Raw genomic sequence first — 23,067 nt, forward strand, 5'->3', positions numbered from 1 at the left:
AGGCGCGGGGGGGGGCGAGCGAGCGGAGCCGGCGGAGCCGCGAGGGGCAGGAGGAGGAGGAGGAGGAGGAGGAGGAGGAAGGGGGGGGCGGCGGGGGGGGGGCGCCGCGCTGCCGCTGCCGGAGGAGGAGGAGGAGGAGGAGGAGGAGGAGGAAGCGCGAGCGAGCGCGCCGGGGCCGAGGCGGGGGGCGGCCGGCAGCGAGCGGAGCCGCGGCGGGGGGGGGGGGAGCCCGCCGCCCGGCAGCCAGGGGGCCCCCCCGCAGCCCATGGTGCCGCCCGCCGCCGCCACCACCGCCGCCGCCGCCGCCGCGGGGGGAGGCAGCTGAGGGCGGCGGGGCCCCGCGGCGGAAGAGGCGGAGGGCGGCCGGCAGGAGGCGGGGGCGGCGGCGGGCGAGCGGCGGCGGCGGCGGGCGGCAGCGCTGCGCGGGGGGAGGCGGCCGCGAGGCCGGGCAGGGGCCGGGGCCGGGGCCGGGGCAGGGGCGGCGGGCTCGCCCCGCGCCGCGCAGCATGGTGCGGGAAACCAGGCACCTCTGGGTGGGCAACCTGCCGGAGAACGTGCGCGAGGAGAAGATCATCGAGCACTTCAAGCGGTGAGTGGCGCCGCGGGGCAGCGGGGGGGGGTGTGGGGGGGTTGCACGGGGCGCGGAGCACCGGGGCCGTGCCGTGTTACCGCCCGGTGCTCCGGAGCGGGCCGCGGCCGTGCCCCCGCTGCCAGGCGGAGCTGCCGGGGGCACTCAGCAGAGCCCCGGAGGAAGCAGCGCCCAGCCCCGCAGCCCTGCACGAGGGCAGCGCTCCGCGGGCCGGGCCGCTTATTGTTGGCTGTTGGTGTTTTTTTTTTTTTTTTTTTTTTTTGGTGTGTGTGTTTTTTTCTTTTTTTTTTTTTTTTTTCCTCCCTCTCGGTGTGTCGTCGTTGCATAGATGAACCCAGCTCCCACGGCGCAGCTCACGAGGAAGTAGTGGCTGTTTGCACGGTTGTATTTTCCTCCTCCCCGCTGCATGGTTCCGTGCGAGAGGAGGCTTCTCGTGAGCCGCGGCAGCACCGTGGCTGTGGGAAACGTGCGCGCACAAAGTTGGTGCCCGGCGCTGCACGCTGGAAGCTTCTCCTAGGAAAAAAGAAGAAGGTGACGAGCCCGGGGTGCAGCCGCTGACCTCCCACCAAGTGATTTTTGTTTTTTATTTTTTATTTTTTTTAAATTCCGAAAGGATTTGGAAGCTTCCTCCAGTCTGCCTCGCTCTGCTGCCTTAGCGCTGGAAAAATGACGGCGCGTCCTTAATAATGAGTCACCATGGGAAAAATAGATGTGGTTACCAACACGCGAGGAGGCTGGGCCGGGGAGCCCGCTGACAGATGGCGGGCCTCGGCTGCCTCCCTGCCCGCAGCCTCAGCCCAAAAAGGGGCCGTGGGTGCTGCCCCCCGCCTCGCTCACAGCCCCACGGGTGGCACGGTGCCCCCCGTGGCTCTGGGGCCACGGCTCGTGGTCCCCCCACTGCCTGTGCGCAGCCCTGGGCCAAGCCGAGCGGCCCTGGGGGGCTTCTCCCCACACCCGGCTGCTGCCAGGCGGCCTCTAAAATGGCGGCGGGGCCCCGGCGGCGTGGGCAGGCGGCGCGGGGGCTCGGGCACCCCCGGGCTGCGGGCAGGGGGCCCCGCCGCAGGGCGATCCTGCGGGGCTGGGAGCCAGACGTGGCGAGGCTGGAGCTGAAATGAAAAAAACAGGAATCGTAAAAAAAAATACAAAGAAAAACAAGGTTCAGCTGCGTATCCGCGCTCGGAGCGGGGGCTGCGCCGACCTATTTACTCGTCGCTTCTCTTCACGTTTGCCCCCCCTCCCAAGCCTTGCATTCCGCCAACGCCACCGTCGGCTGCTCTCCCGGTGGCTCCCACGGAGGGGATGGCACTCGGGCATTTGCTGTGGTTTGTGGTGTCCCCGAGCCCAGGTCGCGGGATCGGGCGTTATACAAAGGCAGGGTTCGGGGAAGAAAATGCGCTGCGGGGCTGTTTGTGTAATTCCAGGCATAGCTAGCTGAGGAAATACGAGGCACTCGAATGGAAGTGGAAATTTGACATTCCTGGGTCTTATTTTGTCCATGCCTCCTCTTTTGTAAGATGTATTAAAGCAGGAAAAAGTTGCTATGGTACTGTTGCTTAGAGATGGATGTGGAAAAAATGGTAGGCTCTGAATTAATTACCTTTTTTTTTTTTTGTTGTTTCTACCTTTGCGAGTTTCGATTGGTGGCTTTGGAGGGAGGTTTGCTGCCAGGCAAAACCCTTCATTCCTATAATTTCTCGCTTTGTTTTGAAAAGAGATTTCTTTCAACGTTAGTGCATTTCGAGGAGGCCGGTCTCGCACGAGTAAACACATGGGTAAAAATACGCTCCAGCCGCTCCGTGCCTCTGCTCTGCACATCGGGCTCCGCTCGAAGCATCTGGCTCGGGGTGCGGGTACCAGAGGGGAGGGCGAGGGACCCCCGCGGGGGTCCGGCTGCTCGGGTCTCTGCCGCAGGTACCCATAGCCGCGGGTGCCGGCGAGGTGCAGGTACTGCCCGCGGACAATGGAGCCGCGCTCTTTGTGCGCCGGGGCCCGGTGTCACGGCTGCGAGGCGGAGGGCTGCCTCCTTGGAAAGAAGAGCTGTCGCCTTTGGAGCGCGAGCCTGAGGAGACGGAGCTGATCTCGGCGAAATGGAGTTCCCACCCATCCCCCTGCCTGAGAGCGGCCGCTGGCGGCACCGCGCTGCCAGCGGGAGGGAGTTGGGGAGCAGCCCGCCTGGAATCCCCCGGCCTGGGCAGCACACTGCCTGCGGGGGCTTTGTGTGTCCCCTTGGCTGACGAGGTGCTGCGGCTCCTGTCTCACAGCCTGCGTGCCCGCTGTCCTGCTGCCGCCCGGCCTCTGCTAGGAGCCCGTTTGGGAAACGCGACCATCCTGCTTCCAAAGAAGCAAAATTCAAGGACGGCTCTGAAACTTCAGGCCTGGCAGGCGTGTTCAGTAGGAGGGGTGTGCTGGTTTTATCTTCTTTTCTTTCCTTGTCCAGTTACTGGGGGCACCTTGCTGGCGTTTGCAGTCTTTCAAGTCATTTTTTAAGAGAAGGAATTAAGACGAAGGCGTTTTGCAGAAGCTGTCTTTTTGGTTGTAAAACACTCTTGATTGGTTACAACACTGTTTATGAATTCTCCTCTCAGATGAGCAAATACTGGAGTTGGTCTTGAATCCTTGGCTTATCACATAGTGTTATTTTTTTTCTTGGAAACTCCTTTTTATAGATTGTCTTCATACTAAAAGGGGTAGCAAGAGAGTGATTTTGTGTGTATTGGAAAAAAAATAATCACTCAGGGCTTTTGTTTTGTTCTCCTAGGCAGCTACTCCCTTTTGAAAAACTTCTTTCTAACGTGCTGTGTTTTCTTTCAGTGAGCTGCTCAGGCATTCCTGAATATGAAAGCAATCGGGGCCAGGAGCTGGGGTCCGCAGTTAAGATGGAGCGAACGCCGAGCCCCTGGCAGGGTGTCGGGGCTGAGCTGGGCGCGCGGGGAAGCAGTGGGAGCAATCATTCTGGGCTCACCTAATTAACGCTGTCTTGACTAGCAGGAAAAAAGTCATTCACCATCACTGGAACAGATGCTCGGCAGCTTGCGGAACAAGGCAACTAAATATAGTAACAGTTGTCCCCAGCGCAAGTGTTGGCCTTCCATATTTTTTTTTTCCCTGTGTTTTCTCCCAGTTAATCTGAAAGAACACGGCTTTGTCCCTTTATTGGTGTTTTAAAGGGCAAGAGGAGTAAAAGCCGCTTAATTGCGTGCCATGTGACTTTGGTATGCCATCTCGTATACTGTGGGAGAATTAAGATGTTCAGAGGGGCAACCAAGCCCAGGAAAAACCCTGGGTTTCGGGGAACAAACGCCTTCCTTTAAAGTCACTGCGAATGCGTTGCAGATCAGAGCAGCCCTGGAGGAGACGAGTATCGTAAGGCTTCTTCAGGCCTGTTGGAAAAGCAGCGAGCTTTGTCCGGCGCCACGCTGCTCCCTGGTCCGAGGGGTGTAGGATACCCTCTGGAGAAGCAGTTTGTGTTTCCAACACCGCCGCTCTTTGGAGTTGCTCTGCAGTACATGGGCGTAATCGAGAGCACGTGTTTGTTTTCAGTAACTTCCAAATAACATTCGGTCAGCGTACAAAATGTTGTGTCTGATGGTTGGGAGCCTGGGAACACGAAGCCTCCCTGCTCTCTGCTCCATGCATTGCTGCTGAGGGTGAAGGTGGTGCAGCGGGATGCTGGTTGACTGCTCCCCAGCCCACGTGGGGCAGAGCAGTAGGACTGCCACCGGGGGACTGGCTTGGGACCCTTGGAAGAACCCCCCCGTGGCTGTTCAGTGGCGGAGCTGTTTATTTAGGACTGCACCATTTCTCCAGCCTTGCCCACTTACGCCAGCAGCAGGTCTTTCGGTGCCTTTCCACAGGAACAGGCTCGAGTTGGATGTAGGAGCGCTGCAGTCCTTCTAGTAAAATTCTCGAATACGTTCCCGGGCTTTTATTGCTTACAATCTAGTGATGGTTCTTGGATATCACTTAAGATGCAAACACATGGGTAGTTACACTAAATCAGCTTTGCATATAGAGGTCCCTAACCAGATGTTAGGATTATCTGAGGAAGAGGCAGGAATATGGATGCAGAATGAACTACTTCTGCTTTTTTTCCCCTCCGTTCTTACCACTTGTAGGTGATGGTGTTTCCACAGCGCAGGCGCTAGCCTTTTTAGCTCAGCGCCTTTGAAAGGAAGGGGAAGGTAAAATTTATGCCTGTGCTTTGTTGAGGCAGTGTCTGGAATATCAGGCAGTGTCGGCACTGGGTTATGCTGCGTTTTACAAACGTCTCCAGTAAGGTGATTGTAGTTTTATAGAACAGAAAACACAGGAAGATCATGGGAAGGCATTCGGTTGGGGGATTAAGGCATGGGGATTAAGCTAATTGCCCAGAATCGGATGGGAAAGACAGACATGGAAGGCACAAGGCGTGTCCTGCCTCCCTGAGCCTTGGTCCGGCTCCATAGCGAAAGCCTGCCTCGCACCGCACGAAGGCTTTTCAGTCGAGGGGCTAAAGGAGCATGGGTGCTGGCGGCGCCCCCGTTTTCCACAACACCTCTGGTGGTGCTGCCATCCCTGGCCCCAATGGAGAAGCTCCCTGAGCAGCCACCTGCTTCTTCCCCATGGCAGAGCTGTGTCTCCTTGGCGCTTTGGGGTCCGCTGGCTGCTCCGCGTTCTGCTCTTCGCGTGCACTTGAGGTGGCAGCTTGGTGATGCCACGCTTGGCAGGGAGATGCCTATATAATGACTTCAAAGAAACTTAATGAAGAGCCGCACCGAGCACAGATTTGGACTAAGCTTCTATTAAGTGTTTTTAAACGCTGAGCCGTGTTAGAAAGATAAGTGGATGTACTTCGTTACAAAATTCTGTCCTCTGGTGAGTCTTGCCGGCATTGCTTGGTGCCTGAACTTTCTTCAGAGCGTCCTGGTTGCATGTCCTGGTCCTGTTCTGGCTGAAAGGCTGCTCTGAAGTTACACTGGCTTTTGGTATTTCTTGTGCTTACTCTAAATTCCATTGGTACCATAATAAATAATCCTGATGCCCTTTCTGGTGGATTGCTGAATGCCTAACTCAGTCATGTAAAAGCTCTGTGAGGTTGCTCAACGTGCACGGGAGATGCTTGTTGGAGCTTGAGGGTTGCCGTGGCCGAATCTGGGTCGCTGGAAGCATTTGGCTCCCTGTGGAACCCCTTCTGTGAAGAGAGAAAGCAGGCTGGTGCACAGAGAACGTAACAGCCCTTGTGAGGCATACGCGGATATTAAACCCATTCATCAACTTAAAACAGGGGACTAGGAAAGGCCTAAAGCTGTTTTTGATAGTCTTGTTGACTGTTTTTTTTTTTTTTTTTTTCCCCCAATGCTTTTCATAGGACAGAAAGTCATGCCAAGTTCTCCGGCAGATGACCTTATTGCAGTCTTAAGGTGTGTCCAAAATTAGGTCCTTGTCTTCGCTGAGGGCCAAGAAGCGCCAGCTAGCATTTCATAAGAAAGGAAGCAAATATCCAAATGAGTGGAGGGCAGGCTGCAGTCCTTGGGCACGTTGGTGAGTCAGGATGAACCCAGAGCTTTGTTTTCCTGAGCCGATGTGCTGCGACTGCAGACTGGCTGCTCTGGTGGCTTCATGCTGTCGTCAGCTTGTGAGCAGGAGGACGTGTTCTGCACGTGAAGAAGCACTTGAGGAGCAATGACAGCCAAAGCGAGGTGTTCTGGTGGTGTTTGGGGATGGTGGGGAGGGGGTGAAGGTGAGGGTCGCCCCTCCTGGCTGCTGTCAGGTTGCTTCAGCCGGTGCTCCGGGAGGTGCTGGTGACAGGGGTGTAAGCAGTTAAGTTGCTTGTGGGGTGGGTAAGGTCTGGTTTTGGTGGCTACCAAAAATAAGCACTTGTGAGATACAGCGTATGTGTTTTTTATTAAGCTCCGTGAACTCGCTGAGGTCTGCGAACGCCCTGAAACCAAAGACTGGAAAGGCAAACATTCTTAAACAATGAACTAAGGAATAAACTAGAAAATATGATTACTCTCCATAATAAGATTTTGAGTTTAGCTGCGTCTTCGGCATGCCAATTTAGAAATCTCGTGGGAGGAATATGAGCCTGAAGATGGAAATTCACAGTGTACAACCAGTCTCGTGGCTTACCTTCACATGAGTCTCTGTAGTGTTCTGAAGATGATTTGAACAGTTAATGAACATCAGACAAAAGCTGCTTTTTTGCTGCCGAGCTTGCAAGGCACTGGCTCGGACCCGATGAGGGTACGTGCGAGGGCAACGCCAGAGCCTTTGCCTTTCCGCCTGCCTGGAGAGCTCCCGTTGTGGCTGGGTCATGTCAGCTCCGGTCTCCTCGGGTCCAAAAACCCGTCTCTAATGCCCGTCTGCAGTAATGTTTTAAGATGTGATGATGACTTCTGTGTAATGAATAAAACACAGCGACTGCTTTGGTTTCTGCATTTCCATAGTTATTGTTTAACCTACTAACACTGTGTAATCGTCGCATGCAATCTGTAAAATCCTGTAGTGTGAAGATAACATCCCTTAATAAAAGAATAAACAGTTACAGACTTTTCATAAATATACCACAGTATATTCCAGGGCCTGCTGCAATCTGATCTGTTAACGGGGTAGATTGACTATGAAGGCAGTGTCTCTGAATTCATTTGAAACAACATACTTCTCAAGACGGATTTTTTGGAAGTGTACCCTGTAGCACTGCGTGCGGCTGGCTCCGTACGCTATTTTGTATATTCATGCGTTGTCTGAGGTCCAAATATTCATGGTGACTTGGGTGAGAATGCAGCAGAATTGGGATGCGAAAGGAACATCAATTTTCCGCTCAGAGAAACTAATCATGGGAGACGAGCGGCAGCCTATCTCGGTGACCAGTCTCTGTTTAAAAAAACCCAGACACTTTTTAAGAACAAAAGGGAGCTTTTTTTGCTTCCTTTCTCTTCCCCTTTTTAATTAAGCTCAACAATTTAAAATTGAAAGCACTTTCTTTTAGTACACTTAGATCTGTGGCGTGCGTGGCCAAATCTAACGAAAGCGTGCTGAACGTGCCCTGGTCTCACGCCGAAAAGCGAGGTAAATCCCAACATCCCTGGGAGCAGCGTGGATAGGTGATTCGCGCCAGCGCTCTCTGCAGATGGAGGCAATGGTGACTTGTTTGTGTCTTCCTCTTGGATGCCCTCCTATCCAAGCACAAGACCTTACGTGTCTTCTGTTACCCTCTGATGTGGTAGGAAACTAGAGCTGGGTTCACACCAAGCTTTTGTCACAGTCGTGACCGGGCACACAATCACGGCTGGTTTTTGGAGTAATCTTTTAGCTCAATGAAAAGAGCACTGCCAGGCTGTAACTTTAACGAGTGGTGAATCAGTTTTCCTCCAGGTAGAAACCTGAGCTGCTGATGTCCTCTGTCTGCGGGACTCGTTATGAATAACTTGATGTCCCCGTCGCATGGAGCGAGCTGGGGTCCGTCCCATCGTGCTGCTGGCGTGAGTGCCTCCTGTCCCCGCCGGCGGGGGCGGCTGCCAAAAAGCTCACAGAGGCTTATTTCAGCGTTCCCTCTTCAGGCGCTCTGTGGCAGCTGTGGGTGACCCGGAACAGTCAGTAGGGCAAAATAAGAAAGATAAATTGCCAAGTTGGATGTTTAAAGTAGTCATCGCTGGAGGAAAAAGTCTTCCGGCCTCATTCACATCCTGACTGTGAGGAGAATAAAAGCTCAGAATGGATAACTGTCTTCCTTGTATACAGAATCAAATCTGATTTAATTTTGGGAATTCATGCTCGTATGTGTGAGATGCAGCCCTCGGAAACCCATCTCAGTGTGCGCCTAGGTGGCTAACGATGTGCACAGTGACCTCCTTGTAGTCAAAGCTGAAATGAACCCTTGGTCTTCTCCTGAATTCTCAAACTGGTTTGATGTATTAGTAGCAGGGAAGCTTTGCTATGTTTAAAAAGTAAGCGTGGTTTCAGCGCTGACATAGTATATGTGGCTGAGGGAACCCTGAGATGTGCGGGATCTGACAGAGCTCAGGAAGCATCTCTTCCTCCCCATTGCTTGGAGACTTTGGTCCCACCGCTGGGGTGCCTGTTCCTGCTCTCGCCTAGCTCACCTCAGAGTGATTTCTGACAGCGGGCATCTGGGGGTGAAGCAGATCAGCAGAACAGCGTCAGGAAGGCTCTCTCATGGTGGTTACGCTGCCGTAGCTGGCTGCGTTAGGGCAGGGAGGGCAGGAGGAGCACCGTCAGTGTGGGTTCTGGCACAATTCCTCCTCTGGTTTCAAGAGAGTGACCTGCCTGGAGCGGGGGAGCTGCTGGGGTCGGGGACTTGGAGGTGTCTCTAGGGCTGTGGATCTATGGCTGCTTTCCGTGAGGAGTGAATTTCAAGTTGTTGAGGCTGGTTGCTCATTCAGACGGTGGTGGTTCATGGGGAGGAGTGATTCCAGTGCTTGGGATGGTCTTGGTGAGGGCAGACAAATCCACTTTATTTTTATGTTCTTCTGGAATACAGTTTCTTGGAAAACCTATAAAACCTTGTAGGAAGACAGGTTATAAAGTTTGTTTCACTAGAGAAGTATGAACTGGTGATCACCGAGACTCGTAAAGCCTTAAGATGGTACGTATTTAAAGTACTTTACAGCATGGCAGGGAGACCATAATGTTATGACTCTGCATTTTCCTCCATCTGCTGCTGAATACATGCAAAGCAGGGCTTGGAGAAGCAAAACTGAGATGGGGATTTACCCTTTCATGTAAGAACGAAAAACCTGATTAAGCAGGAGATGCCCCTACAGTTGCAGTGCAAGTATGTTCTTAAAATCGAATCCGACCAAATCCTAAAAGTATTCACTCAAATGAAAAGGCTTGGGCAATTCCTGTTCAGAGAGCATTTAGTGTAGCCTATCGCCACCAGTATTGTTGAAGAAAATCTGCCAGTTGTGCTTTAAGCTGGAAGGAGAGATGCCCTGGAGATGGAATTTGGTGGCAGTGCATCTAGTGCGCAGTAACGCGGTGCCGTGCGTCTGTGTAGGTTGGAGGAGAGAGAATCACGGTGCGTTGGCCTGGATAGAGTGTGGTTGAGTGTGTTCTCTGCCTTGCAGGGCTCCTGCAAATTTCTGTAACCTCTACAGGCTTCTGGGATTAATTTTACTGTTCAAGAACAGTCTAATTCTTATATATTCTGATCTGCAATGAGAGCAAGACTGATGTGATCTTGCCCTGCATGCATATCTTCCCTAATCACTGTAGAACCCGTTAGCCAGTTTCAGCTAAACTCGAGGGCAGAGGAGATGCTCGCAGTCTCAGAGATGCAATGTTCCTGCGCGTTTCATGAAAACAAGCAGTTTTAATAGAGGAGGGAGACCTGATTAGCGGCCCCATGGAGAGAAAAGCTGCAGCGTGCGTACAACCCTTATTAGACATTAAAGAATCCACATGGGAGAGAGGTGTTCCTAACCGTGGGAAAAGCTGCAGTGGGAACTGGCATTTATTGGACGCCAGGGAATTCGACCTCAAGACATGCATCCATAAGAAATGAGTCTTCATTATTACTGCACACAAAGCTGCTTTGATTTTTTTTTTTTTTTAATAATACGAAAATGTGTATTACCGGTAAGCCCTGCCATGGCTGCTTGTGTACTTCTCCTCCATTGTGCAGAAGTGGCTGCTGGCACAAGTTCCTTACCAATGGAGCTTCTGTCACTTTGCTGCGTGGCCATGGCAGCTGTACTGATGGAGCTTTAGCCCACACTGTTCAGCACGCAGCCCCTCGCTGCAGGACGGTCAGGGTTTGCCTTCTGACTGCAAGGCTGGCGTTGCAGGAGCTGCAGCGAGGTGCTGCGTGAAACCGGGCAAGGCTGAGGGCTTTTCCCAGCTTGCTTCATGTGATCCCGGTGCCCAGAACGCAGCGTATTAACACCTCGGCGGTATCCAGACGGTGACTCTGCCATGAAGATGTAAATAAAATATTGTAATTAGGATTGACTTCTACTTTGGATCCTAAAATGGAGCATTCAGCTGAGCTGTAAGCAAGAGGCGAGCGCTTATTTCAGCATGGATTTATCTACCAGACTATCTGATATGCCGAGCGTGTTGCTCTTAAATAACAGGTATCAGAAGTATCAGTGAATGTGCCTATGCTAGCTTTTTAATTTCCTACTTTGTCATCTCTTACTGAGGGATTACGAGCATAGACAAAGCCCTCGCTGTTCTCAGTGCGTGGCAGAAACACGTGCTGTATCTCATTAACAAAACCCCTGTTTGTAGTCAGAGCTGGGAGATTTCCCATAAAATGCTGTTAGGCTAAAGCGAGCAGGGAAATGCAGGATAGGCCTGGGCTCGGCTAGTATTTCGGGCTGAGGGGAGTTGGGGTCGGCGCGTTAAGGGTTCAGCCCCGTCACGTCAGCAGTTTGCCTTAGCGCCGTAACCTGGTCGATGGTTTGTGCTCCTGAACTTTGAGAATTGTTTAAAAATCTTTATTGCTAGAGAGCTAGCAAGAATGCCCTGCAGAACTTTATTCTCCACCCCTCCCCCTCTGAAAGGTCTCAGAGCCAATAAAGATCACTCTGAACAAGTTTTAAAGCATCTAAGATTGCAATCTAGAAAAGCATGGGAGCTTGGTAATTAGGGCGTGTTTCTGAATCACTGCTGCCACAAGGTCTGTTCGCCGTACGGTTTGAAAACCGGCACTCCTTGTGATACGGAGAGCTTTTATTTTGCGTGGTTTTGTGAAGGTAAAGGTTTTCAAAGCCTTACATTGTGTGGATTCACCACTCGCCGACAAGCTCTCCTACTCTTGATCATCCAGAACGCTACCCCGGCCGCTTGTGATGGCTTATCATTGTAGAAACAGTCATTTTGTGCAAAGAAAGGTAGAAGTAAAGGCATGGAATTTGCTTTATTTTTAGCCATCTTTAACGTGACATAGCAGCTGGAGATAGGGAGCGTCCGTGCCATACGTTGGATCTCTGGAGGCTGCTGGAAGTGCTCCACACGTTGCTGGCAGCTTTGTGCCGCTACCCTCGTCCTGCTTGGTTTCGTCCCTGCGTGCTTCCCCTGAGAACCCTGTTCTTGGAAAACGGGGGAAGATGGGGCGCTTGGAGGAGGGTTCCACGCTGGTGCTGTTGGGTTCTGTGAAGGGGCGTGTGTGTAGGTGCATTAGATAAATACTCTGGAACGTCACAGTATTTTCACCGCGAGCCTGAAGAGCCAGTTGTTCAGTTTCAAAGACAGGTGAGGGATTTCTGAGGTGCTCCGTGCGGAGCGTGGTCAGGCGCCCTCGGTGCTGGGCAGTGGCGTCCAGCTGGTCGCAGCGAGTCCTGCAGCGAGGTCTGCCTGCACAGCAGCTGCCAGCGGAGGCCGGTGGCCGTGCGTACGTTTCCATGGTCGTCATTAAGCGTTCGTGATCCTGTTTGACAAATTCTCCAGGTTTGAGTGACAGGCTTACAAAGACGAGCAATTGTGGCTTGTCAGGTGACGGTCCCGCGCATGCTGTTCATTTTAAGTAGTTTTCCAGGACTGCGGGATTCAGCCCGTTCTCTGCTGAGATTACGTTTCCATTAGCGTGCATTATTTTTGTCCCAGCCCTGCGCACGCACTTATTTATGGCCTGCCTCTGGGTTTGCTTTCTGCTATCGATTGGTTGCTGTTCTCGTGAAAGGACCCAAACCCAATAATGCAGTCTGTGTGTGGTCTGAGTACCTTTTGTTTAGACTCCTCTGTTCTGTATCTGTAAGCTCTCAAGTCTTCCTTCTGTGCTAGACATGTGATGATATTTGACCAAAGATATCCTGGTCCTCTGCTGAAGGCATGACTGGAAGCTGAATGTAATTCCAAAGGCTTGTGCCACGTAAAAGCACCTAAATATTTTCCATGGCAAGAAAAGTACGTGGTTATAATGAACATGAAGCACAGAATATGGTGGCACATGGTTTCTTAGGTCTGTTGTCCTCCCTCTCCATGGTCTGCGCCGTCAGTGGCGTGACAGCGAGGGCCACGGCCAAGCTGGTGGCCCTGGGGCTTGGCTCTGAGCAGTGTTCCCTAAAAAGAGGTGGTGGTGGGCTGGGGAACGGTGATCCATGCCAGCAGGAGAGCCCAGAAGGGACGCCCACGGAGGTGGCCTGGTGGCAGGATCCCTCCGGAGCCGGTACCGGCAGCCTCGGTGCCAGCGCTGCCCCGCCACGGGAGTAAGCGCAGCTCCGGGAGCACGCGGGCTGGCCTGGCGTTACAAATAAGGAGAAGCGAGGCAGACATCTGGCTAAGTATTACTTCAGGTCACATCGTTTTGTTATGAAATAACAGCAGAGGCAGAGGAACGCGATTGGCGGGGGAAAGCTTCACGCTGTGTGCGCCTTTTACTGAATACTGCAGGCCGTGACTTGCCTGCGCCGTAGCATAACCCGGCGCACAAAACGCCGCCCGTGCACTCCCGATGGCTAAAGATAGCTGGCTGTAGTCGAAGTGAGCCCAAGTGGATCCAGAATACCCAGTCGTCCCCTCGCAGCGGTGTGTCTTCTCAAATCGTGCCCCTAATGAGCGGTGCAGAAACGAGCACAGGAAGCCTGTGTTATTTTTGATCTTGCGATGTGTCTCGCGTGCAGGAGTACTGGGCGTAGCATCGCGCCGACTTCTCACCAGCAGTCGGGTGATGTTTTTGTAGGCTGACCTGCAGAGTTCTGCAGTGCTGGAAATGGGTGGGTATGAAGGGTTTTTGCAGGCTTGGGGGAGTCAGCATGAGAAATGAGGAGGTGATCCGAATTAAAGTGGGAACCAAGGAAAGCAGTTTAAATTAAAGAAGCGATCGCCCCTCTGATTCCAAGCTACCTTTTCCTACCATACATATGCCATCCTTAAGGAGCTTAACCGCTTTATAAAACCACTCAGCTAAATGGTAATATTGGCTTACTGAATATTTGGCTTTCTCGTCATCTGCCCTTTGTTCGAAACGCCTTTGCTCGAGGAGGGCAGAGGCCGCTCATGCCCGGGAAGACGCCCGCTGCACGCGGCGAGGAGAGCAGGGCTGCGGCCGGTGGCGATGCGGTGCCCGGGGAGCCGGCACAGCTCGGGCCAGCACCGCTGGCGTGCGGCGTTCCCCAGCCGCCGCGTTGTCTGCCAGTACAGGAGGAGGCTGGGGCGCCAGGAGCGTGCCGAGAGGCCGTGCCAAGAGCCCAGAGACATTTCGGCTGCTTGATTATAGAGGTGCTTTGATCTACAGTGAATAAACCGATAATGGTTAAATGACGAATTCCTTTTCTTTGTCTGAAAAGCTGGATTAGCGTAGCTTTGTTCAGGCGGTGATTAGCTAGCAACTTTTTTTTTCTGAAAGGGCCACCAGATTTCTGTTTATCGCGCGGTGTTACAATCGTGCGCTGGTGGAGGGGCTCGCTGACATAACAGCCCTGGTGTGTCGGCTGTGGGTCTGGTTGAACTATAAACCCCTCTGAAAACACGGCCCCAGCCTGCTTCGCTACGATACGGGACGGGCTTGGAGCTAATGATTAATCGTCATGAGTTCCCCGGGCGGAGAGGCATTAAAAGCCTTGCTTTCATTAGGGTCCGTGGATTCAGAGCTCAGCGAACGCCTCTTTGTTTTCTGCCGGGTCTGCCAGCGATTGTGAAATGCAGCTCGGACGGGGCTGACGCATAGGTGCAGGGATGGGCGGCGCGGCTTTAGAGGAGCCGCTCTGCGAACATTACCAAAGGTCGCGGCGATGCCTCCGGTCCTCCTTTGTCCCCTCTTCCCAGCCCTTGGGACCCGGACAAAGGTTGCGTTGCGCAGTCGGCTGCTCCTCGCAGCGCCTTTGCCTCCATCTTGCCTCTGCTCTCCGTCTGCTGCCGCCTCGCCTCCCCCAGCCCTCCCGAGAGCATCGTTCTCTTGCCATGTGTTGTTCTGCTGCAGTAACCCGTCTCGTGATGCGGCACTGCAGATCTCCCCTCCTCTCCCCCGGGGATTGGATGCGGAGCGATGCGGTCCTCGTCCCAGTGGCGCGGCACCGAAGGATGCGTGTGGTCCCCGGGCACCGACCTCGCCGGGCAAGGAGGACGCGGACCTTCCCCGTCGGCGGCCGGCCTCGCCTGCTTAGGGCTCGCTGCATCTCGGTTTTCTCTTGTCCCCCCATCTGCTTCTGCTCCCTTTCTCCTCCCCCCTCCCAGCTCCCTGGCTTGCAGCAAAGACGATTGTTACAGATTATCCCCGGGGCTCGGCAAGGGCACGGTGCAGGACACCAGAGCACAGTGGCGTGTATTTGTGGGGCTGGATTAACGCGCCTGCCCCGAGCAGGGTGATTTAGGGCTGTGGCTGCAGGGGAATACAGGAGGAGCCTCCCCCACCCGTTTCTGGTTTAGGGAAAAAAAATACATTGTCCCACATTTCACAGCAGTTTATTTTTATTTTTATTTTTATTTTTTTTGTTTAATCCTTGAAATAGCTGGCAACCAAAGTACGCTTCTCCCAATATAAAATTTGAGCTCTGCCTGCAAGAGGTGTGCGTTTGCTGGGTGATTTTGCTGGTAGATGAGGAGCATACTACATTGACATTCTGTATTTTCTACGCTTCCTGGACAGCATTAGTTTGAATATTTGAATGTTTTAGCACATTTCTGGATCTTCTGCAGCCAAAGGAAATAGGTGAGGTCTGTCTGTGTGTATGTTATAATAACAGGTACGTGCCGTGATTTCAAAATTAGGGAATAAAAGAATTATCAGGATAGTGAGTGGGAACAGTCAGAGAGCTCATTTCTGATGTAACTGGCAGGCAGCACTTCATATTAAGTAGGCTCTGGTGATTGCAGTCAGAGAGGTCAATTAGGATTTCAGTTTTTTTGAGGAGTGTTAAGACATTTACGTTTTTTTTTTTTTTTTTTTTTTTTAAAGAAAGACTGTAGACAAAGTGTGGACTCACATTGCCAGAAACCAAATGTGTAAACAGTGAGCAAAAGGAAGGTACATGTTCGAACCAGTCAGCTCTGTACCTGCAGCATTTAGAAAAAAAAACTCAAAGGAAAGCAAAGTTAAAGCACTGTCCTATTGCAACAGCTTTTCTTTTGTTTGTAGAGAACTGGCACTGAAATGCACGATAAAGGGGCTTAGGTGATGGTAACTAACATACCTCGTTATTTTTTGTATTTTTGTCTCATTTGTTCATGGCAATCAGTCTAATTTTTTTTCAAAAGGGCTCTTCCTGTTTTCCTTCCCCCTTCTTCCTTTCCTGTTGCTTCTCTCGTTACACGTGCTACATCCAGTCAGGCCCTTTTTTTTTTTTCCCTTGCAAAAATTTTAGGAAACACGTGCTCTACCTTCCTGGTCTTTCTAAATCTTGCCTTCAAGGTAAGATTTGGTAACCTCACCCAGCCTCAAAAGGGTGCAGACTTGGAGAAGAACCTCTCCTGCAGGACCATCATTTGTTCCTTGCTGTTTTTTGTTATAATAAAAAATGACCAGTGCATCTCTTTGGTATCAGAGGTTAGAAAGCTCCTCTGAGAATGAACATTACTGTGCTGGACCCGTGAGTACAAGGGCTGCAAGCTCTGCTCTGGGCAGTGCACAGCCACGAGCGCATCCCATGCGTGCCCCTGCCTTTTTGCATCTAACAAGGAGCTTTTAGGCTGGCTTGAACGATGCTCTTGTTTGCGTATATATCCCTTAAGGAGCAGCGTGCCGTATTTGGTGGAGTAGAAAATAGAGAAGAATGAAGCCTAAATCCAATCCAGATCACATATGAAGTAGAGTAGGTCGGATTGGAATGAGGAGGCAGGTTTTCAAATCGTGCTTAAGAATTAGTCATCCAATAACAATGACGAAGTATGAAGGTATATTGAAAGCCGTGCATAAACTGGAGTCAGATGCGGGTTCTGACAGCATTTGCTCATCAGACGGGCGATTGTATTAGTTTTTTTCATGCATCTGTAGCTGAAAACAGCTTTTCTTGTTTAAGATCTGTTTACATCTGTTCGGCATTGTGCTGCCTTTGGGAATAGAAAAAATTTTGCAATAGTTCTTTACACAGTTCACAAATATTTCTTCATTATTTTTTCATTTGTGTATCCCTTTCCAGTTTGCCAGTACATTCCAAAATACGTCTTTTGCCTCTTGTTGTCATGGATTAACATCTGAGGTCACAAGCCCTTACCTGCTTGGCTAAACCTGGCTGAGAGAATGACCAAAACGTGACGTGCGGTTCCAAGCTCTTTTAAAATACTGCCCTGTTCCCCCTTTCCATTAATCCTCTCTGCTATGAGTCGATGCCAGTATTTAGAGACATTTGACATCATGTTTTCTCACGTGCACAAAGGTGGTGCCTTTTTTCTCCTGGGCAGCTGCTGGCCGGGCAGTGCCCACGTTGCAGAAACCCCGCGGCGTGCGCTCAGGGTTGGAGGTGCCCTGCCACCTCCTGCAGTGTCCTGCATGGGGCTGGGCTGGTGGCATGGGTTATATGCAGAGCAGGGCAGTGGAGTTGCTGTGTCAAGGTCATTTTTTTCTCAAGAAGATTCTCGGGATGTCTTTATTTTTACTTATTGTGACACGGTTTTGTGTTAATTATGTCTTGCTCGTCAGATTAAAAATCAGAAGGGCTGCTCTAATTGCAAACGCCTTTCTATTTCTTCAGCTGCTGTTGCTCTGTTATTATAAAAAGGGAGATTGCGTGATAGGCTAGCCAAAAGTGAGGGCGGTTGAAATTATTCTGGAAAGGGCATTTGGCTTTTTCCCCCCGTTTTGGAAATGCTTCCTCCAGCCTCTGCCGTGTTTTGAGATTGGTTTTCCTGCCATGCGTGAAGGGCAAATGGTTTGAAACTGATGTTGTTTTTTCTCTAGGCAATGTTATTAAATACAGTCTTTTTCTGCTTGCATTAATAGTTTTTCTTTTCCTTTCTTTTCTTGCAGATATGGACGTGTTGAAAGTGTCAAAATTCTCCCTAAGAGGGGGTCGGAAGGCGGAGTGGCAGCGTTTGTGGATTTTGTGGACATCAAAAGTGCGCAGAAGGCACACAACTCTGTCAACAAAATGGGAGATAGAGACCTACGGACGGATTATAATGAACCAGGAACCATTCCCAGTGCTGCTCGGGGATTGGATGATACAGTTTCCATAGCATCTCGTAGTAGAGAGGTTTCTGGGTTCAGAGGAGGTGGCGGGGGGCCCACTTACGGCCCCCCACCATCACTTCATGCACGGGAAGGACGTTATGAGCGGAGACTTGATGGGTAAGTTCCAAGGTTTCTCTAGGCAGGTATTTTGTATTTGATATGGTGAGAAACACAAACTCGTATATAAGGGGCCCCAGATGGATTTAAAATTTTGGGAATTATCTATGTTTCCTATTTTGGGTTGGAAACGGAAGTGATTTCTATCCCAGTGGCTGGTACCTTGTGGATCCATAGAGGATGTTTTCTGCAGCTGGTTGGATATCTACACTTGAAATAAGGTGGTTTTAAGATGGAAGATTTCCTTTGGCCAGCATCGATATTGGAGTTACTCTTTTCTAGAAGTAATGATTCCATTTCTTGGATAATATTAAGGCCTTATTCGGATGTATCCCTACTGCCAGATGGAGTTATCTTACTACAACATGTGGTGAAGTTCTGTATGGAGTATCTTCGGAATACTAGAACCTAAAATTCTGTGAAAGCTTGATGCCTAGTTCTCAGTTCTCACTATACGCAGTTTATATGTTAATTGGATTGTCACCAAAAATTTCCTAGTAGAATTTAATGATACAGTCCCTTGGATTCTACAAACAACACTTAGCCATGGAAATAACGCTCGGATGGAGAAGACCGAAGGCAGCTTGTGATGTTTCCATTTTGGATCTACATCATTTCCAAGTTATTGGGATTATTCTTTCTGATGGTATTGACAAAAAGAGCTGATGGACATTACTAAATTTTGGAAATTATATATATTTTTTAATGCTGGGATAAGAACTACTGCCTTGAATTTATTGGATGGTGTACAATCAAGACGTCAGTAGCCATGGGGAGTGGATTACTATCTAGTCTCTTAAAAAGCTCTTTGCTGCTCCACATTAAACGTACTTTAGTTTTTAAGGACGTGGCGCTAATAATCAGTTTGTGGATACACCAATCAAAAATGACTGGGTTGGATGGTTACAAAGGCGGATAGAGGATGCCTGCTGGCCAACAGCGATGAGTGCCCTCGTGCGTTGGGTGAACTACCAGCTGCTTGATTCAGTCATAGGGCTGGAAATTAAAATAATGGATCTATTTAAGTGCCTTCTGTCTCAAGAAAGAAGTCTGGGGGTTTCAGAGTTATGGTTTCAGTCTGGGACTACTTGCTTCCAGTGGATTTTTTTTTTGTCTTGTCACTAAGATTTTTTTTTTCTTGTTGGTTCATCTAAAATATCATTTGACACCCTTGCCCATTAAGAAGGTGGATTACCCCTATAAGAGGGGCCAAAATTGGGGAAGTTATGTTCACAATTCTCTCCCTAGATTTAATTGGGAATATAGGTCGTGTTTCCACACTTGGAAAAGGTTGGTATGTCCTGCCCTGTGTATATTAGCCCCTCTCCTAACCCAAGTCAAACCCTCTCTTTCCACTAACTCCAGTAGCACTTAGTACTAATAGATAAATCAAAAAAGCACTGTAGCCATTAGATTTTCAGCTCTGCTAGCTCCTCTGTCTGTCTTCTGTGTCCTTCTCATGGATAAGGACTTTGTTCTTTTATGTCAGCTATAGCAGTAACCCTTTAGAAAATACTGCTTTTTCTCTTACCTGATTAAATCAGCTTTCACTGATTAACACTTTGTAGGATGCTAAATGCAATCATTTATAAAAATGTTGATCCTGGTCCTTCAAAAGGGGGAGAAAAGAGACATGTTTCTGTTCTAGACCCTGAAATATCTTTAAAAACATCGTTGTTGTGAGCAGGAGATGAGGCAACAATGAATTTTAAGCACGTATATACGTTAATGAAATTTTCTATTGCACTGGTTAGGTAGTTTGTTACATATAATTTCTGAGAAAAAAAAAATGCAGGCGAGACATGAGTTCTGCAGAAAGCCTGAAAATGAGTTATAATTGAACAGCAGAGGGTGAATATATTTAGAGGATTAAGGATCTAGTGATTCATTGGGGAAGGAATTGAACTTCCCGAGATGCTAATCAAAAAAGATTCAAATCTGATTTCGAGTTTATAAAAGATATCTGAAATATTTCTGCCATTTTAAATGGAAGGCAGACCCGTGATGCAGGAGAGGCGGAGGAAGTACAAGGAGGAATTGGGTTATTAGGATTCAGGGGACCGAAGTGACTAATAATTGATTCTGAAGGAAGAATCTGAGAAGGCTGAGGAAAAGGTTGAAATGTCCTTCATGAGATGGATAATTAAATTTTTAAATTAACTTTGGGTACCCTGACATATTTAGAATTTTGCAAGTATTTCTTAAACGCTCAACATAATCATTCTTGATCTTTCATTTTGTGGAGGTAACTTAGACATACCGTCCTGGTATTTGTCTAAATTAGACTACTAAACCATACGTAATGTTCCTTTAACTTTATCTGTCAGTTTTGCTATATCTTTATTTGAGAGATCACACTAACATTCTTAGAACATAGAGCTTTCCTTAATTGACATACAAAATGTTTGAAATACTAAAACAAAATGGGTCATAGCTACTTCAAACTAGCGTGCCTAGAAAGATAACAAATTCTGTGATTGCAGTAACAATAGCAGTCTCAACAAACACCTAGTGAAAAACTTAATTTATACTCTTTGTATAGGGCTTTAGTATATTTTCCAGGCCTGCATCTTTTTTAGGAGTTACAAATACTTGCAATTTAAGTATTCTGACATCAGTAACCAGGATGTTTATTTAGGGTATGCAGCTTTAACAAGAGTTGAGCATAGTTCTCTGATAAAAAGCAAAATCCCCCCTGAGAGGATGAAATATTTTAGAACAGCAACAAGAAAACCCCTAATTTTCTGGGCTTCTGTGTGGGTAATACTACCCCTTTTGAAAGCAGCTTCTTACCTCTAGGTTATGCTTTGCACTGAGGCTTTCATGGCTACAGCCCAATTTATGATGCCATTTTTGCAGAAGGATAATTACAATAGCTCCAGTAATTATGAAATTGAAGAAAAATTTCTGAAGCTCTAAAGCAAAAATAGAAAACAATTGCTTATTGTGATGTTAAAACATGAAGTTTTCCTTGTTTACTGCATTTAAAAGAAAACAAGCAAACAAAAAAACTCACAGCAATTTAAAGGAGGAGTCTGCACTAGAAGGCAGTATTTTGTTCTGTGCAGGCAAGGTGCTGGTCATGAAAGCCTAATACGTGTTTAAAACAAAATGATTGCTCAGCTTTATTGTATATGAATATAACTTTAGAGTCAAGTAAAATGTTTTAAGTTTGTCAGTGTTTGCTTGATAGGTTATCGCTGTTTAGTGGAGAAGCAGTTGCAAAAATAAATTCAGTGCTGAAGTGAATGTTTGCATGATTTGCTTTTAGTTGTGCTTGCCCCTTTCTGATTGATTAAATATTTTTCCCCCCTCCTAAATGCAGGGCTTCAGATAACAGGGAGCGTGCTTATGAACATAGTGCCTATGGACACCATGAACGGGGGACGGGAGGATTTGATCGGACAAGACATTACGATCAGGATTACTATAGAGATCCTCGAGAGCGGACTTTACAACATGGGCTCTATTATACTTCTCGGAGTCGAAGTCCAAACCGTTTTGATGCTCACGACCCCCGTTACGAACCTAGGGCCCGGGAGCAGTTTACATTGCCCAGTGTGGTACACAGGGATATCTACAGGGATGATATTACACGGGAGGTACGAGGCAGAAGGCCAGAACGGAATTACCAGCACAGCAGGAGTCGGTCACCGCATTCGTCCCAGTCCCGGACCCAGTCCCCACAGCGGCTGGCCAGCCAAGCGTCCAGGCCCGCGCGCTCCCCCAGTGGCAGCGGGTCGAGGAGTCGGTCCTCGAGCAGTGACTCCATCAGCAGCAGCAGCAGTACCAGCAGCGACAGGTAGGTCACTCACGGCTGCGACTGATGTGGCGTTGTCCGACCCAACGCGACCGGTGCGTGAGGCTTGTGCTCTGGGCCAGTGTTGTTTCCTGAGGCACACGGCAAGAAACTGGGAGCCCAGGCTGTGAAAACAGAAGGTGTTTTGCAGCAGTACACTGTTCACTGGTGTAGAAGTAAGCTGGCGTGAAAAGTAAAAAGACCAAGTTGGCACGAAACAAATCCGAGGGGAGTGCTGTTGCCGTTGTTGATTATTTTCTGCGGTGGATTCGTGTAGTGTCCGTAAGGTGCTAGCTAGGCGAAATGGGGATGTGCAAACACAAGGCCCTGCTGAATCCCTGGCTGCTGTCTCCGTGCTTGGAGAATGGAGTAATTATTTTATTTGCTTATGTTCGGGCATAAGTGAATCTTAAGGTCAAGCTACTTTTTACAGGGCACATTGTGAAATATTTTTGGAAATGATCAGTATTATTGGCCAGTTTCCTGTTAATTCCGTATTACCACTAACATTTAAAAGAGTGATACGTTGTTTTTTCTTTCCTTCTCCTCCCATTTCCTCACAGCAAAAATTGTGGACTTGGAAGATTTTTTAAAAACCCAAGCATGCGTTTCCTAGTGATAAATGCATGTCCTTAGTTCTGTAATTCTGTCATTTGTGTGGCTTTATAAACTATATACGGGAGAAAAAAAGACTTGTAGAGGTAGCCACTGCATTTCTTTTCGTAATTTGAAAATTCATCTTGAAATGCCTCTCAGATACTTGGCTTTTTGAGGGTAGATCCACTCTAAGAGTGGAAACAGAGAAGTTGCCATTGTACCTGTGAGTGTTTTATGCTGTTTGGTGAGGAGCTCTGCTTTTCAGAAGGGTTTCCAGAGTTGGAAGCATTTCCAAACTGAAATGTTCTTTTACAAAACTGAAAATATTTATTAAGTAACTACATGTATCAGTATAATAAATACTTGGTGTTGGGTTATCACTTTGAATGGAATTTTACCGCTGGTAACACTAACCAAGGTAATCATTCTCATAAAATCTTGAACATGTGCTTGAAACGTGCTTGAACATGAACCAGAAGGGTTCGATGGGTTGACACTGGGGAAGGTGTGCAGCGGTGATCCTTGTAGCTACTGTTTTCTCCTGTGTTCAGAAATCCAGGTTCTATCTTGGCTGGAAAGGTGGTGAAAAGAGAGGCACCTGCAGAGCACTGGAGAGGACTTTTGGGCTGCTTTAATGTGTTTATTTCCGACACCTCGCTCTCCATGAGGTCTTAACACTTAGATAAAGACAACCTTTTGTCAGAGATTGTCACACTTAGTACGGCTTAAAAGTTGGTGAGACTTCAGAGATCTCAAAAACCAAGAGAAGATGTGAAAAAGAATGCCTGGTTACATTAAAGATTACATTAGGGGAAAAAAAAAAAAAAAACACAGGAAAATTTCCCTGTTCTGGTGCTTCTGTGCTTGCAAAGTGGGTAGAAGGAAGTCCAAGAAACTCTTGGTGTTTATATA

At 49.1% G+C, this 23,067-nt stretch overlaps 1 protein-coding gene across 3 annotated transcripts in view; it reads left to right on the top strand.

Annotated features, from left to right (window-relative positions):
• Nucleotides 1-478: 478 nt before the first annotated feature.
• The window catches only part of SPEN (spen family transcriptional repressor), a 65,215-nt gene continuing 42,626 nt past the window's right edge, over nucleotides 479-23,067 (top strand). For all 3 annotated transcript variants that reach the window (XM_084300090.1, XM_084300091.1, XM_084300092.1), the window contains exons 1-3: nucleotides 479-589; nucleotides 17,439-17,759; nucleotides 21,085-21,561. In XM_084300090.1, coding sequence (XP_084156216.1) covers nucleotides 507-589; nucleotides 17,439-17,759; nucleotides 21,085-21,561 — 881 coding nt within the window. In that variant the 5' untranslated portion in view covers nucleotides 479-506. The remainder of the gene's footprint in view (nucleotides 590-17,438; nucleotides 17,760-21,084; nucleotides 21,562-23,067) is intronic.

Source organism: Netta rufina (genome assembly GCF_964035555.1).
Source record: "Netta rufina genome assembly, chromosome: 22".
NCBI classification, from domain to species: domain Eukaryota; kingdom Metazoa; phylum Chordata; class Aves; order Anseriformes; family Anatidae; genus Netta; species Netta rufina.